We start from the raw sequence: 18465 nt of genomic DNA on the forward strand, positions 1-18465 counted from the left end.
GGTAAGTAATCGATCTTTTTTTGCGGTTCTTTTTTTTACGGCGTTCACCTTGCGGTTTAAATTACAAGTTAACTTTATTGTTTGGGCCGTTACGGTTGCAGCCATACCATATATCTGTACTTTTATTTACTTTTTTACACTTTTACTAAATAAAACTGCTTTTTTTAATGGAAAAAATGTTTTGTTTTTTTACTGTAATTTTTATTTAACATTTATTATGTTTTTTAGGCACACTAGAGGACTTCACTATACAATGTTTAGAACGCAGATATAATGCTTTGGTATACTTCGTATACAAAATTATTATTGCCGGTCAGTGTAAAACTGACAGGAAATCTATTCGGACGTGCCTTTGGCACGGCCTAGTTGGCATATAGCCAGGGCAGACCTGGTGGCCTTTGTTAGGCCCCTGGCTGCCAAGACACCCCATCGGAGGCCCGCGATTGCATTTGCAAGCCGCTGATGGGATAGAGTGGGAGCTCCCTCCCTCTGTAAACAAGTTAAATGCTGCGGTCGCTATTGACCGCAGCATTTAACGGCTTAAACTGGCGCGTTCTAAGTAAACTTCGATTGCTACCATTGGAGCAGGAGCCCGGCTGTCGTCAGAAAATCGGCAGTGAAGCCAAAGGCCCCTTAGTGACCGCCGTGAAAAGGCGCATTGGTGGTAACGAAGGGGTTAATTGTGAAACAAGACATTTTAACAAAAATTATTGTCCCTTAGCATAGAATTGACAATGAATTGCATCCGTAGCTTCACAACTCTTTTAAACTAGTAGTGTAATCTTCAGCTTATTGATTTATCAGTTGGACGTTTTAAAGCAATGGACAAATAAATCCGACTCGTCAGATGTACAGTCTGTGCTAGAAACATGCTGGGGGGAATACATTAAAAGGTTTACGCCATAGTTGCACTACAATTTGTGACTTTTTACTTCTCTCGCTACTTTCCGGAAGGGGCACAACGGCTTTACCGTAACTTACGCCAGAACTGGCATAAGTTATGGCGCAAGTTTTACACCTGCTCATAGTAGGTGTAGGTTTGCATTTCTGTCACACGAACTGCCAAAGATGTGCACCGCTCAGTAAATTTGGTGTTTCCTACCAACCTACAATGCATTCGGAAAGTCTTCAGACCCTTTCACTTTTTTCATATTTTGTTATGTTGAGGCCTCGTGCTAAAATGGGGGAAAAAACAGATTTATTTTTTTTATCATCCTCCGCTCAATGCCCTATAATGACAAATTAAAAACAGAATGTTAGTGATCTTTGCTAATTTATTGAAAAGGAAAAACATTGCATTGACATAAGTATTCAGACCCTTTACTCAGCACTTCGTTGAAGTACCTTTGGCAGTGATAACATTTTGAGATCTCTCTAGAAATGTTCAGTTGGGTTTAAGTTAGGGCTCTGGCTGGGCCATGCAAGGACATTCACAGAGTTGTCCCTAAGACACTCCTGTGTCGTCTTGGCTTAGGGTCATTGTTGAGTGGGAGGTGAACCTTCAGCCCAGTCTGAGGTCCAGAGCACTCTGGATCAGGTTTTCATGAAGAATATCTCCATTCGTCTTTCCCTCAACTCTGACCAGTCTCCTTGTCCCAGGTGCTGAAAAACACCCCCACAGCATGATGCTGCCACCACTGTAGGGTTGGTATTGTGCAGGTGATGAGCAGTGATGGTTGACCTTCTGGAAGTTTCTCCCATATGCACACGTGATCTTTGGAGCTCCGCCATAGTGACCATTGGGTTCTTGGTCACCTCTCTTACCAAGGCTCTACTCCCCCGATTACTTAGTTTGGTGGGGCGGCCAGCTCTAGGAAGAGGTTGTTCCAAACTTCTTCCTTTTAAGAATTATGGATGCCAATGTGCTCTTGGGAACTTTTGAGTGCAGCATAATTTTTTTTGTACCCTTCTCCAGATTTGTGCATCCACACAATTATGTCTCGGAGCTCTACAGGCAGTTCTTTCCTCCTCACGGCTTGGTTTTTCCTCTAATATGCATTGTCAGCTGTGAGACATTCTATAAACGGGTGTATTTCCAAATCATGTCCAATCAAGCGAATCTACCCGAGGTGGATTCCAATCAAAGTGTAGAAACATTTCAAAGATGATCTAGAGGAAAGGAAAGTGGCCAAAGGAAATTTACAAGTGTCATAGCAAAGGGTCTGAATACTTATGTCCATGCGAAATTTTTGTTTTTTTTATTTGTAATAAATTTGCAAAAATTTCTAAAATTCTGTTTCCACTTTGTCATTATGGGGTATTGAGTGCAGAATGATGGGAAAAATATAGATTTTTTTAAAAAATTTTTTTTTTTAGCACAGGGCCTCTACGTCACAATATGTGAAAAAAGTGAAAGGGTCTGAAGACTTTCCGAATGCACTGTAAATTTTATTTAAGACTTGGCCCAGTCTTAATATACTCCCCACGGTGTGCATGTAAAATTAGTAAACCTCTTGTGCTAATATATTTAATGCCGTTTTTTTATTTTTTTATTTTTATCAAGGGCAGAATCTATCCTAAAGATGGAATCTGATTTTACAAATTGTCACAAGTTTCTTGTGAAAGTATTAAATAAAGCAGTCTGCAGATGGTCGTTTCCACACTGTAAGTATAGAGCATATATTTTGTACTTTATTAAATATTTGCTAGAAAAGTCTGATTTGGTGCCTTATGTCTACATAAGCAGACCTACTTATGGAGACTATTCATCTCTGTATTGACATTTCACTATATCTGTCAAGGTTATGCCTTAATGAGAGACCTATTGTATATATGCTCCAATATAAGTCAATCACCAGCCAAAAATCTGATCACTTCTCTTTGGCTAGAGATTGAACCTCTTCCTCCCCTTTTTCTTTTGAGAGTCCTTCCAATTCTAAAGCTTGCCATAGACCTTTAGAATCTTTTCTTTCAGGGTTCAAAAAATGCCTGTCACTCACCTGGGGGAAAGAAGGGTTCAACAGGTTGGATTTTTCATAGTTAGTGGAAATGCTTTTCTCTGTAAACTGGGATAGGATCCGCAGCGGGTGGATTATTTAATGACAGATGACAGGGTTATTATAATTCTGGGGCCTAAATAAGGCAGAATAGCAACACTATACACACCCTTATCTCCCTCTATAACATACAAGCTCAGCTGAGTCAAACTTGCCTGTTTATGGGTAGTCCTGTCTACAGCTATCACATACCTGTGGGTGGAGTTGGTTTGGTCTCTTATGGCAGGTATCCCACTTTAAACCACTTTAAATATTGTAAAACAACCTTTTAGATGCTACAACTGAGTTGTTTTTTTTGTTTTGTTTTTGTCACAGTGGAATCGTTGGCTTTATCTCTTATGGCTGGCATGGAGCAAAGTTAGTCCTGGTTGACTATGAATACGATTTAGTCATGAATGCAAATTAAATTGTGTTTATAGTGTTGTGTGTATAAATTTGCTGTATATAAAACAGTGGGGAGGCTTATAAAATCTAGCCCTAGTGCAAAGGAAAAGTGGTGATGCTTATAGCAACCAGTCACGTCCCAGTTTTTATTTCCAACCTACCTAGTCACTATGGATGACACCACCGTTCTTGTTTGTACTAGTTTTTAGAAATGTCCCCCTTTATGTTATATTGAGCTATCACTGCATAGATGGAATTTGGCACTGTAAATATTATGATTTACAATAATATTTCTGGTTTCATCTATAAAGATTGATGTGTTTTATAAAGCTCTGCTGTATAAACTGTAATGATATACAGATACCAGCTGCTGTAAATTTGAGTTTTATTCATGCCTGTACACGATAAAATTTGTGTTTGCTCTAAATAATGTTTCCTTTTTTTTTTCTGATCTAAATTGTCCATTCAGTATCTCTCACAAAGAATAAATAAAGCTCTTGATAGATTTGTCTTTAGTCCAGAAATGGGCAGTATTGGTTTTCCTGGTCTTGGAAAATTCCAGAGGCTGAATAGTCATTGCTTGAGTTTAGGCTTGCGTCAGGGCTCTGTAGTCGATCCTGTCAAAACTACGGAACCCTTGCACAACCGAGACATACGGAAACCATTGGCACCGATCCGTCACCATTGAAATCAATAGTGATGGAAACGGAAACCTGTGGTTTCTGTTTGTCCGTCAGGTCTCCGTTCCGACGGAAAGCTCCGTCGAAACGGAGCCTTGACAAGGATGTGATCGAAGCCTTAGCTGTTAATAGTGAGCAGCTATTTGCTTCCCAGTAAAAAGAGAAAAAAAAAAATCTCTACAGATTCGAAGTTTTGAGTATTAAAATCCAGGTTTATATGCAGGCTTTTTAGAAATAGCGACACACTTTTGCACCAAAAAAACACTATGGCCAGATGTTAGCTCGAAGTCCATAGGGAATTTTTAGGTCATGTTCACACAACATATTTTCAGGCGTATTTTGGAGTGTAGAATGCTTATATTTCACGCTGAAATACGCCTTCAAACAGCTTCCCGTTGACTTTAATGGGAAATACGCTGTGTAGTTCATATGAAGCGTATTTTTACATTGCTAAATTACAAAAAACACCTAGTAAAAATAAGCTTTGTAAACCAGATGTTTTACAAGCTGATTTTTCCCGTTGACACTTAAAAAAAAATAATAAAAAAAAGCGCTTAGAAAATACGCTTCAAAAACGCTTTTAAAGATAGAAATGCTTTGAAAACTAGCTCCAAAAAATGCTGGGAATCAAAGGCTGATTACATGAGTCTTTTGGGGCCAAAAAAAAGCCGCACAAAAAAGGAAGCCATCACACATAGCGTTTTTTTGTTGTTTTTAAAAAAAAATGCTTTGCAGTGCAGTGCTGGCCTTTGTTGTTTTTTTTTAATTTTTTTTAAGAAAAACAAACAAACAAACAAACAGGCCAATTGCTTGCTGAAAGTCAATAGTGAAATATAAAACACACTACAAACAATGCTTTTTTGTTTGTGCCATTTTCCTTCACTTTTGGTGCATTCTTTGGCTATGTTCACACAGAATTTATTTGCAAGCGGAATTTCTGGCTCAAAATTCAGTTTGGAAGTTTGAGGCAGATTTTCCTCTCCCTGCACGACGATTTTTGGCAATTGAGCGCCGCGGGCATAAAACGCTGTGAAATACGCTGTCTCTGCCTCCCATTGATGTCAATGGGAGGTCAGAGGCGTAAAAGCCCAACGATAGTGAGACGGTTTTACCGCTCTTGGGGAAAAAAGACGCCTCCGCCTCCCATTGAAATCAATGGGAGGCATTTTTGGGCCGTTTTTGACGAGTTTTGCAGCACGGTTTCCACGTCAAAAAACTCTGAACATAGCCTTTAGGTCTTTGTGGATTTTTAAAACGCAGAGCGCTCTAGGTATGGAGTTAAAGAGGCTCTGTCACCAGATTTTCAAACCCCTATCTCCTATTGCAGCTGATCGGCGCTGCAATGTAGATAACAGTAACGTTTTTCTTTGTAAAAAAAAACTAGCATTTTTGGCCAAGTTATGAGCATTTTTATATTTATGCAAATGAGCCTTTCTTATGGACAATTGGCCACTTCTCTTCGTTACCACCCAGCTTCTGGCAGTGCACAGACACACAGCGTGTCCTCGCGAGATCACGCTGTGACGTCACTCACTTCCTCCCACAGGAACTTCATCGAGTCGGACGAGCGAGGACACGTTGTGTGTCTGTGAACTGCCAGAAGCTGGGTGGTAACGAAGAGAAGTGGATGATGCTGATTCGTCAGCATCATACACTTCCATTCACAACGCCCAGCTAGTAAAACAAGTAAACACGCCCAGATGTAACAAACACAATACACGCCCAGTTGGAAATAAGATTAAAAACGCCCCGTTGTCCATAAGAAAGGCTCATTTGCATAAATATAAAAATGCTCATAACTTGGCCAAAAATTATCGTTTTTGAAAAAGAAAAACGTTACTGTTATCTACATTGCAGCGCCGATCAACTGCAATAGGAGATAGGGGTTTGAAAATCTGGTGACAGAGCCTCTTTAACCCCTTAGTGACCAGCCCATTTTAGACCCTAATGACCAAGCTATTTTAGTCGCATTCAAAGAGCTATAACTTTTTTTTTTTTTTTTTCGTCTACATAGCTGTATGAGGACTTGTTTTTTGTGGGATTAGTTGTACTTTTTAATAGCACCATTTTAGGGTACATATAATTTTTTTATTAACTTTTATTAACTTTTTTTGGGGGGGATTATAAAAAAAACGATTACGGCGATACCACATATGTAGAGTAATTTTTATGTTTTACAACTTTTGCACAATAACACTTTTGAACTAAAATTATTTGTTTTTGCATCGTTGCTTTCCAAGAGCCGTAACTTTATTTTTTTATTTTTCCATCAATGTAGTGATTTTTTCGACTTGTTTTTTGCGGAATGAAACGTAGTTTTGATTGGTACTGTTTTGGGGTGCATGGGACTTATTGATTTTTATTATGACTTTTTTTGGGGGCAATGGAAAAAAATTGCAACTTCGTCATTGTTTTTTGCGTTTTTTTTTTACGGTGTTCACCTTGCGGTTTAATTTACATATTAACTTTATTAATGGAGTCATTACGGTCACGGCGATGCCATATATGTGTACTTTTATTTATTGTTTTACACTTTTACTAAATAAAACCACTTTTTATGGAAAAAAATGGTTTTATTTATTTTTTTACTGTACTTTTTATTAATAATCTTTATTTCACATTAGTGACTTATTTTATTAGTCCCACTAGGGGACTTTACTGTGCGATCTTCCGATCCCTGCTCTAATGCTCTGGTATACTTCGTATACCAGAGCATTATTGCCTATCAGTGTAAATCTGACAGGCAATCTATTAGGACGTGCCTCTGTCGCGTCCTAACAGGCATATGTTCAAGGCAGACCTGGGGGCTTTTATCAAGGCCCCGGCTGCCATGACACCCCATCGGAGACCCGCGATTGCATTTGCGGGCCGCCGATGGGTGACAGAGGGAGCTCACTCCCTCTGTAAACAAAGTTAAATGCCGCGGTCGCTATTGGCGGCATTTAACGGGTTAAACGGCCGCGATCGAAGTAAACTTCGATCGCGGGCGTTGGAGCAGGAGCTCAGCTGTCATCAGACAGCTGAGCCCCGGCTCCAGCCTGCACTGAAGACCCGTGCAGGACTTAGACTAGACAAACGTGAAAAGGCGTCAGCCTAGCCTAAGGCCCCTTAGTGAGGAACGTTAAAAGGCGTATTGGTGGTCACTAAGGGGTTAACACGTTACAAATGTATAAATAAAAACAAAACAAATGCTTGAAGGTGACGCATGAAATTCATCCCATTTTTTTACCAGCCTCAAAAACTTTAAGGGTAATGGAAAAAAAACTTTCATTCTGTTCTGCGTCCTAAATTCATGCTGTTTACTGTGTGACATAAATAACCAAATTGGTATAGTTGTTGTTTTTTTTTTTTTTTTAAAAAAAAACCCTTTCAAACATCCGCCGTATATACTGTATACATTTAAGATGCCGGAATCCCTGGCAAGAACGGAGCCCCTGACATCACTGTCCATATATGAACAGTGATATTTGGGGCCTTGAGGTGCCGGAATTCCCAACAGAGCGCCGGCAATGCTCTGGCCGGCGGAATCTGCTCCCGGAGGAGCCACTGACAGGGATGTCAAGGACTTTCCCTGCTTGTATTGCTCTGGCCGGGCACTCCGCAGTTGAAATCCCGACATCACTGTCCATATATGGACAGTGACGTCAATGGCTTTCCCGGGCTTAACGCTTAAAGTAGCGCTGTGCCCGAGCAGTCCTCGATGACAGACAGGCGTGATGACGTCAATGCATCGCACCTGTCTGTGCCGAGTGGCTCACGCCGCTTCGCACCGTAAATGCTAAAGCAGGGAGCTGACTGTTCCTTGCTTCAGCATTGGATTCAACTTTATTTATTTCCTGATCTCGCTCGTTGATCAGTGCACGTTTGCTCCTTTCACAAGGAGCTATGTATCATTACTAGCATCGCTCATCCCCATACATCTCTATCATGTCAGCAGCACATATTTACACAGGGAGATGTGCTGCCGACAACTATATTTATTTTCGGCTGCATAAACGATACAATCAGCCGATGAATGAGTGCCTGCTCGTTCATCAGCTGATCGTTGCTACGTTTACACAGGGCAATGATCGGGAACGAACGTACTGTGAACTCTCGTTTGCCCGATTATTGGCCTGTGTAAAAGGTCTTTTAAAAGCAGGAGTGTATCGTAAAGGGAGATAAAGTATAAAAGGCAAGATACTACTTCTCTTACTTAAAGAGGCTCTGTCACCAGATTTTGCAACCCCTATCTGCTATTGCAGCAGATAGGCGCTGCAATGTAGATTACAGTAACGTTTTTATTTTTAAAAAACGAGCATTTTTGGCCAAGTTATGACCATTTTTGTAGTTATGCAAATGAGGCTTGCAAAAGTCCAAGTGGGCGTGTATTATGTGCGTACATCGGGGCGTTTTTTAATACTTTTACTAGCTGGGCGTTCTGATGAGAAGTATCATCCACTTCTCTTCAGAACGCCCAGCTTCTGGCAGTGCAGATCTGTGACGTCACTCACAGGTCCTGCATCGTGTCGGCCACATCGGCACCAGAGGCTACAGTTGATTCTGCAGCAGCATCAGCGTTTGCAGGTAAGTAGCTACATCGACTTACCTGCTAACGCCGATGCTGCTGCAGAATCAACTGAAGCCTCTGGTGCCGATGTGTCCTCGCTCGTCTGACACGATGCAGGACCTGTGAGTGACGACACAGCGTGATCTCTCGAGAACACGGCTGTGTCTGCACTGTCAGAAGCTGGGCGTTCTGAAGAGAAGTTGATGATACTTCTCATCAGAACGCCCAGCTAGTAAAAGTATTAAAAACGCCCCGATGTACGCACATAATACACTCCCACTTGGACTTTTACTTTTAAACACACCCACTTGGACTTTTGCAAGCCTCATTTGCATAACAACAAAAATGGTCATAACTTGGCCAAAAATGCTCGTTTTTTTAAAAATAAAAACGTTACTGTAATCTACATTGCAGCGCCTATCTGCTGCAATAGCAGATAGGGGTTGCAAAATCTGGTGACAGAACCTCTTTAAATCAACTCCTGGTTTTGGCTCTGAAAACGGCATAAAAAAACCTGAACAAAACCTGCGCATGTGAATACATCCTAAAACTGCGCAAATCTAGAAGGCATTGTATCTGAGCTGTACTCTATTATAGTGATTGTGGGGTACAAACTGATTTTCAGGGTGCACTCTGATACAGATACTGTTGTGTTGTAGTACAAATCCATCACTCACTTTTCTTTTCCCAGGGCTCTAGTTCTTTAGGGGGACAATTCCTGATGCTGCTCAGGAACTCTAGGGGCAGGGGCGCATCCTGTCATCCAGCCACTGAGATTAACTGCTCTCCTGCACATAGGCTGCTATCTTAAAGGGGTTGTCCACTTCTGGACAACTGATTACCTATCCACCGGATAGGAAATCGGTATATGATCAGTGGGGGTCCGGATGTACATGCTGGAAGCAGATAGCTTGGGCCATGGAATAGTGGCCGAGCTTGAAGTACTGCAGCTCTACTCCTATTCAAGTGAATAAGAGCAGAGCTGCAGTTTGGCAGCACGTCCACTATGCAATGTACGGAGCAAACTTCTTCCGACTCCGTACATAGCATACTGTGCAATGACATCTGGTGCCCGGAGAAGCAGCTGATCGGTCCGATTTATCGGACCCGCAACGATGATATACTGATGACCTATGTAATGATGGGGTAGGGAGACAGACCGGTGAGCCCTAATCTACCCGCCACTCAGTCCCTGCCTACTTGCAACGACCCGCCCTAGGCGACAGGGTACAACTGGGCGACGGTCCCTACACTCAATAGGTGCACGACAGACAAGGGTACAAAGAAGCCTGGGAAATGGGGAAGTTGCCCACGGGAACACCGTGAGCAACAAGCGAGGTGAACGAGCCGAGTCAAATCAGGAGCTGAGCGAGGTACAAAACGCAGAGCCAAAGAGTGGGCCAGGAAACCAGCAGAGAAGAATCACAAGCAAAGGAGGAACAGGAAAGGCAGGTATAAATAGACAGAGGGCGGGAGCTAGCTCCGTCTGGCCAGGCTGTGATAGGCTCTCCCACTCCTAAGCCTGCCATCCTGAGTGGTGGAAGATGGAGGCAGTCTCACAGACATAGAAGCAGGTGCAGACTGATTACCTATGGGCGTTGACACAGAAGCTGTGTCTGGCAGATCCTTTACAGTACCCCCCCCCCCCCTTTTATGAGGGGCCACCGGACCCTTTCTAGGTGGACCTGGTTTATTGGGGAAACGAAGGTGGAACCTCCTGACCAATACCCCAGCGCGAACATCCCGGGCGGTTAGCCAAGTCCTCTCCTCAGGCCCGTATCCTCTCCAATGGACCAGGTACTGGAGGGAGCCTTGGACCATCCTGCTGTCCACAATCTTGGCCACCTCGAATTCTACCCACTCAAGGGTGAGAACAGGGACCGGAGGTTTCCTCGAGGGAGCCAAGGACGGGGAGCAGCGTTTAAGGAGGGAGGCATGAAACACGTAGTGTACTCGAAAAGACAGGGGCAACTCCAGTCGGAAGGAGACAGGGCTTCAATGACCTTGTACGGCCCTATAAACCGGGGAGCAAACTTCTTGGACGGGACTTTAAGGGTATGTGCACACACACTAATTACGTCCGTAATTGACGGATGTATTTCGGCCGCAAGTACCGGACCGAACACAGTGCAGGGAGCCGGGCTCCTAGCATCATACTTATGTACGACGCTAGGAGTCCCTGCCTCGCTGCAGGACAACTGTCCCGTACTGTAATCATGTTTTCAGTACGGGACAGCACTTCCACGGAGAGGCAGGGACTCCTAGCATCGTACATAAGTATGATGCTAGGAGCCCGGCTCCCTGCACTGTGTTCGGTCCGGGACTTGCGGCCGAAATACGTCCGTCAATTACGGACGTAAATAGTGTGTGTGCACATACCCTAAGGCGCAAATTTTTTGACGATAGCCACACCAGATCCCCGACCACAAACAAGGGGTTAGCAGAACGTCTTCTATCTGCCTGAATCTTTTGTATGCTCTGGGACACCTCTAGGTTCTTCTGAACCTGGGCCCAGACTGTGCACAGTTCCCGATGAACGACCTCTACCTCGGGATTGTTGGAACTACCAGGTGAAACGGAGGAGAACCGTGGATTAAACCCAAAATTACAGAAAAAGGGGGAGACCCCTGACGAGTTACTGACCCGGTTATTAAGGGAAAATTCGGCGAGGGGAATGAATGAGACTCAATCATAATGACTGTCAGAGATAAAACACCTTAAATATTGTTCTAGAGACTGATTAGTCCTCTCAGTTTGGCCATTAGTTTCAGGATGGAAGGCAGAGGAGAAGGACAGATCAATCTCCAACTTTTTACAGAAAGCTCTCCAAAACAATGAAACAAATTGTACCCCTCTGTCAGAAACAATATTGACAGGGACCCCATGGAGACGCAGGATGTGTTTGACAAACAAGGTAGCTAACGTCTTAGCATTGGGTAGTTTCTTGAGGGGCACAAAGTGGCACATCTTACTGAAGCGGTTTACTACAACCCACACCACCGACTTGCCTTGAGATGGAGGCAAATCGGAGATAAAATCCATGGAGATATGGGTCCAAGGTCTCTGGGGAATGGGCAAAGAACATAGTAAGCCCGCTGGTCGGGACCTGGGAGTCTTGGACCTAGCACAAACTTCACAAGCGGCGACGTAGGCCTTAACGTCTTTAGGCAACCCAGGCCACCAATAGTTTCTGGCAATGAGGTGCTTGGTACCAAGGATGCCTGGATGACCAGATAGTGTGGAGTCATGATTTTCCCTAAGTACCCTTAGCCGGAATTGCAGGGGAACAAACAACTTGTTCTCAGGAAGGTTCCCGGGAGCTGAACCTTGATCAGCCGCAATTTCAGAGACTAAATCAGAATCAATAGAGGAAATGATTATACCTGGAGGCAAAACACAAGCGGGATCTTCCTCCAAAGGAGGGCTGGCCATGAAGCTACGCGACAGTGCATCAGCCTTAATATTTTTAGACCCAGCCCTACCCTTAGGGAGCTGAGCTCCTGGTACCAAATCAATTGCGCAATCGTATTCTCTATGAGGAGGTAACACTTCGGAGGCCTCTTTAGAGAAAACATCAGCGAAGTCCTGAACAAACTCAGGTAGAGTGTTCACCTCCTCGGGGGGAGAAATAGAATTAACAGAAAAACATGATGTCATGCATTCATTACCCCATTTGGTAAGATCCCCAGTATTCCAGTCAAACGTGGGATTATGCAACTGCAACCAGGGAAGGCCTAAAACCAAATCGGACGATAATCCCTGCCTCACCAGTACAGAGCACTGCTCCAAATGCATGGAGCCAACAAGGAGTTCAAAAACAGGGGTATGCTGTGTAAAATAACCATTAGCAAGAGGAGTGGAGTCGATACCCACTACCGGGACAGGTTTAGGCAAATCAATCAATGGCATAGATAGAGACATAGCAAATTCCACAGACATAATATTAGCAGAAGACCCTGAATCCACGAAGGCACTGCCGGTAGCAGACCTACCACCAAAAGAGACCTGAAAGGGGAGCAAGATTTTATTACGTTTTTATATTTACGGGAAATACCTGTGCGCCCAAGTGACCTCCCCGATGGTCACTTAGGCGCGAAAGTTCCTCCGACTGGTTATTCTTACGCCTTGGACATTTGTTCACTTGATGCTTGTCATCCCCACAGTAGAAGCAGAGACCATTCTTCCTGCGGAACTCTCTACGTTGTTGGGGGGACACGGAGGCCCCGAGTTGCATAGGTACCTCCGAGTCTTCCGTGGAAGAACGAAGCAACGGAACCTCGGGAGGCATTATGGGGGAGTCAGAGGAGAAAACACAAAAACGTTCAAGTCGTCGTTCCCTGAGACGTCGGTCAAGTCGTACCGCTAAAGCCATAACCTGATCTAGGGAGTCAGAAGAGGGATAGCTAACTAGCAGGTCTTTCAGGGCGTTCGACAGACCCAATCTAAACTGGCACCTTAAGGCAGGGTCATTCCACCGAGAAGCTACACACCACTTCCTAAAGTCAGAACAATACTCCTCAACAGGTCTCTCACCCTGACGTAAGGTCACCAGCTGACTCTCGGCAAAGGCAGTCTTGAACATCCTTTTATTTTTATAGGATGGGACCAGGCTTAGAACTTTAGCAGCAATTTCGCACATTTTCAAGAAAATGTCAAAAGGCTATTTTGACAGGGGCCATTTCAGTTGTGAAGTGGCTTTGAGGGCCTTATATTTTAGAAACCCCCAATAAGTCACTTTAATTTAAAAAACTGCACCCCTCAAAGTATTCAAAACAGCATTTAGAAAGTTTCTTATCCCTTTGTAAATTTCACCTCTACTTTTCTCTAATTCCTATGAAACTTCTGAATTTCTGTTTTTTTTGTTTTTTTTTTGCAGAAATTCAGTTTTAATCCTTTTTATTTCGAACACAGAAGGTTTAACCAGAGACGTGCAACTCAATATTTATTGCACAGATTCTGCAGTTTTTATAAATAGCCTACATGTGGCCCTAGTGTGCTTATGGACTGAAGCTCAGGCCTCAGAAGCAAAGGAGCACCTAGTGAATTTTGAATTCTTATTAGAATATATTTTAGGCACCATGTCCAGGTTTGAAGAGCTCTTGAGGTGCCAAAACAGTGGAAATCCCCCAAAAGTAACCCCATTTGGGAAACTACACCCCTCAAGGAATTTATGGGTATGGTGAGCATTTTGACCCCACGTTTTTTTTGCAGAAATGATTGGAAGTAGGCCATGAAAATTAAAATCTACATTTTTTTCAAAGAAAATGTAGGTTTAGCAAAAAATTTTTTATTTCCACAAGGACTAAAAGAGAAAAATCACCAATTTTGGACACGCGGTAGGGCTCAGAAGGGAAGGAGTGCCATTTGGATTTTGGAATGGTTTTTGGGTGCCATGTCACATTTGCTGAGCCTCTGTAGTACTAGTTTAGTGGAAACATCCCAAAAGTGACTCCATTTGGGAAACTACACCCCTTTAGGAATCATCTACGGGTAAAGTGAAAATTTTGACCACCAAAGGTTTTTTTGCTGAATTAATTAGAATTAAGCCGTGAAAATGAGAAATGTAATTATTTTTCCCCAATAAGATGTCGTTTTAGATTAACATTTTTCGTTTTCACAAGGAATGAAGAAAAAGCCCCCGAACATTTGTTAAGTAATATCTCCCGAGTATGGTAATACCCCATATGTGTTTATAAACTGCTGTTTACATATATGGGAGGGTTCAGACAAAATGGTGTGGTATTTGACTTTTGCAGCGTAGATTTTGCTGGAATGGTTTGCAAACGCCATGTCGCATTCGCAAAACACCTGATGTAACAATAAAAAAGGAACCCCGTTTTAGAAACGACACCCCCAAAAACATTTATCAAGGGGTGTAGTGAGAATTTAGACCCCACAGGTGTTTTTCAGAAATTAATACGCAGTGGATGATGCAAAGTAAAAATGTTATTTTTTTTCCACTGATATGCCTATTCACTGCACAATATACACAGCACAAAGAAAATAGACTGCACGGCACTCACCACTTTCCAAAGGTGCTTTTAATTCAGTGAACCGAGGTGGGCATAACACGGGAAACATTGACAAAACAGTTGGCCTATAGCCGTTTCATGTACTCCAGACGCTTTCTCAAGTCATAACACGGGGCTTTCCCGTGTCATGCCTGCCTCTGTTCATTGAATTAAAAGCACCTTTGGAAAGCGGTGAGTGCCTTGCAGTCTATTTTCTTTGTGCTGTGTATCTGCTTATACCTCTCTTCTACGAGCACTGACCACCATCGACTAAAGGTTATTGGACCACAAATCCCAGCAAGCACATAATCTTGTGATGCCACAAGTGACGGTAGTGCCAATCATTAATTCTCTTATTTTCTGAGTTCACCGCACAATATGTTGTGCCCAGCTTGTGCCACTGGAGAATCTTAGCCCATAAATTGTTAAGCGGGTTCTCCAAGGTATGGTATTGCTTTACTTGTGGACATAAACTGCTGTTTGTGCACACTGTTAGGGCTTATTTAGATGAACGTATAATACGTCCGTGCAACGCGCGTGATTTTCACGCGCGTCGCACGGACCTATGTTAGTCAATGTGGCCGTTCAGACTGTCAGTGATTTTCACGCAGCGTATGTCCGCTGCGTGAAACGCACGACATGTCCTATATTTGGCCGTTTTTCGTGCATCACACACCCGGGTGCCTGAAAACCGCACACGGACGCACTTCCGTGTGCTGCGCGTGATGCGTGCAACCGTGGTCAAAACTATGAATGAAAACCGAAAAGCACCACGTGCTTTTCTGTTTACAAACATAAAAACAGTGTGTCATAATCACGCAGCCACGCATCATATGCTGCTGACACATGGAGCTTTTATGGAACTCGTGTGAACTCGTGTGAATCCGGCCTAAGGCTAACAAGGGAAGGAGCGCTATTTGGAGCATGGATTTTGCTTGGTATTAGTTTTGTTTGTGTATTACTGGTATTTCAGTTTATAATTTTGGGGCATATGTAATCTGTGCGGAGTACATCAGTGCATAAGAGGGTATAATATTGGGGTAAATAATACAATTATCCATAGGTGTGTGTTAGGCTGTGAATCAATCCGTTATTCACAGGCCCGGGTCGCACTGATAAATAATGTCCTTTCTTATCCCCCTTTTGTAGCACTCTGCACCTTTTGGGGACATTTCCTCCTTTGTAGTTTGGGAAATTTTTGCTGGGAAAGTGTTGCGCTGGTATATTACGGGCGCCCTCGCTTCCAGCGGATGTGTTATGTCCCTTCCTAGTTCCTAAATTCTAGGGCCCTGAAACTGAAGGAATGTTCCCCTCCAGTCTGCACATCAGGATGTTTTTTCATCACCGCGTTACTTGTGCCATAACTTTATTATTTATTTTTCAGTTGATGGAGCGGAGTGCGGGCTTGTTTTTTGTGAGACAAGCTGTAGATTTTATTGGTACAATTTTTGGACACATACGACTTTTTGATCACTTTTTATTTCATTTTTTGGTAGAGGGAATTACCAAAAACAAGCAATTTTGGAATAGTTTTTTTTTTTTTTCCGCCATTCACCGTGCACCATAAATTACATGTTAACTTTATTCAGTGGCGGATTAAGAAGACCATGGGCCCTGGGCTGTTACCCAAACTTGGGCCCCCCTTCTCCACCACCACCCTGCCGCGCCGTAACTATTGCTAACACTACCTAAACACTAGTACACAAAGTAGGCACATTATGCACAAAGTACACACAGTACACAAAGTACGCACATTATGCACAAAGTACGCACATTATGCACAAAGTACGCACATTATGCACAAAGTACGCACATTATGCACAAAGTACGCACATTATGCACAAAGTACGCACATTATGCACAAAGTACACACAGTACACAAAGTACGCACATTATGCACAAAGTACGCACATTATGCACAAAGTACGCACATTATGCACAAAGTACGCACATTATGCACAAAGTATGCACAGTACACAAAGTAGGCACATTATGCACAAAGTACGCACATTATGCACAAAGTAGGCACATTATGCACAAAGTACGCACAAAGTACACACAGTACACAAAGTAGGCACATTATGCACAAAGTACGCACATTATGCACAAAGTACGCACATTATGCACATTATGCACAAAGTACGCACAGTACACAAAGTACCACATTATGCACAAAGTACACAAAGTAGGCACATTATGCACAAAGTACGCACAGTACACAAAGTACCACATTATGCACAAAGTAGGCACATTATGCACAAAGTACGCACATTATGCACAAAGTACGCACATTATGCTCAAAGTACACACAGTACACAAAGTACGCACATTATGCACAAAGTACGCACATTATGCTCAAAGTACACACAGTACACAAAGTACGCACATTATGCACAAAGTACGCACATTATGCACAAAGTACGCACATTATGCACATTATGCACAAAGTACGCACAGTACACAAAGTACCACATTATGCACAAAGTACGCACATTATGCACAAAGTACGCAAAGTAGGCTCTTTCTGAGCTTGGTGGTTTAAGTGGCTTGTGAACTAAGTGGAGTTCTAAAACCGGATTGTGTTGCTGTACTTCTGTATTGTGTTGCTGTATTTCTGTGTTTGTGAATCTGTTTTGATTGCTAGCAAATAGAAGATAGCAAAAACTCACACAATTTAAAAAAAAAAATTGTAAATTTTTTATTTTTTTTTCCCTTGCAGATTCGTTCCAGCTCAGCAGTTGACGAGGGGGAAGGGGTTAACTGGACACAGGTGGTATAAATTAGTCATCAGACCTCATTTTGAGCTTGCTCTTTCTGAGCTTGGTGGTTTAAGTGGCTTGTGAACTAAGTGGAGTTCTAAAACCGGAGTTGAAAAGAGGAGTTGAAGCCCCAGTAAGTACTCTTCTTTTTCTTTGACAATTGTTCGCTGTTTTGGTGTAACTTGGATAATGGATAGCAAGATTGGAGGTTTTCTTCAGTGCACAGTTTGTCATATGTATACACGACTGGAGCCGGAGTTCCAGGGTGAATATCTCTGTGGCAGATGTGAGCATGTTGTTCACCTGGAAGCTCGTATTAGAGATCTGGAGGAGCAGAATGCAACACTGAGGAGGATAGACAATTTTGAGCGGAGCTTGCTGCTCACAGAGCATGCAGTTAGTGGGTTAGAACTGGAGGGTGAAGACATGGGTGAGCAGGATCAGGTAAGTAGCTGGGTTAATGTAGTTAGGGGCAGTAGAAAGGGGTCAAAGACAAGGAAGGCCGATCCGGTTTCTGGCATTCCAAGCAAAATTGCCAGGTTGGGTGATGATGCGAGGGTGTCAGTCTCAGAAAAGGCAGCCCTAGTGGATACTGATCTCCCTAACAGCCGGGAGAACAGCCCAGCTAGTAGTCGGCGGGATGGTAATGCAGGCAAGCCAAGACAATTGATAGTTGTAGGGGATTCTATAATCAGGAAGACGGATAGAATAATTTGTCGCCAAGACCGCCTCAACCGAATGGTTTGCTGTCTCCCTGGTGCCAGGGTTCGGCATGTGGTGGAACGGGTGGACAAATTGCTGGGAGGGGCTGGTGATGATCCAGCTGTCGTGGTCCATGTCGGTACCAACGACAGAATAAATGGTAGGTGGAGGAGCCTTAAGAATAATTTTAAAGAACTAGGCTACAAGCTGAAGGGAAGGACCTCCAAGGTTGTATTCTCAGGAATACTGCCTGTGCCATGCGCATCACAGGAAAGACAGCGGGAGCTTAGGGAGTTAAATGCATGGCTGAAGTCTTGGTGTAGAGGAGAAGGATTTGGGTTCCTAGAGCACTGGGCTGACTTTTCATTGGGGTACAAACTGTAT

The 18465-nt window shown here is 43.2% G+C and overlaps 1 protein-coding gene across 4 annotated transcripts in view; it reads left to right on the forward strand.

Annotated features, from left to right (window-relative positions):
• The window catches only part of LOC142742520 (gamma-tubulin complex component 5-like), a 40260-nt gene extending 36450 nt beyond the window's left edge, over positions 1 to 3810 (forward strand). For all 4 annotated transcript variants that reach the window (XM_075852345.1, XM_075852346.1, XM_075852348.1 and 1 more), the window contains 2 exons: positions 2504 to 2604; positions 3312 to 3810. In XM_075852345.1, the coding sequence (XP_075708460.1) occupies positions 2504 to 2604; positions 3312 to 3358 (148 nt within the window). In that variant the 3' untranslated portion in view covers positions 3359 to 3810. The remainder of the gene's footprint in view (positions 1 to 2503; positions 2605 to 3311) is intronic.
• Positions 3811 to 18465: the final 14655 nt, after the last annotated feature.

Source organism: Rhinoderma darwinii, chromosome 2, assembly GCF_050947455.1.
Source record: "Rhinoderma darwinii isolate aRhiDar2 chromosome 2, aRhiDar2.hap1, whole genome shotgun sequence".
Taxonomy (NCBI): Eukaryota; Metazoa; Chordata; class Amphibia; order Anura; family Rhinodermatidae; genus Rhinoderma; species Rhinoderma darwinii.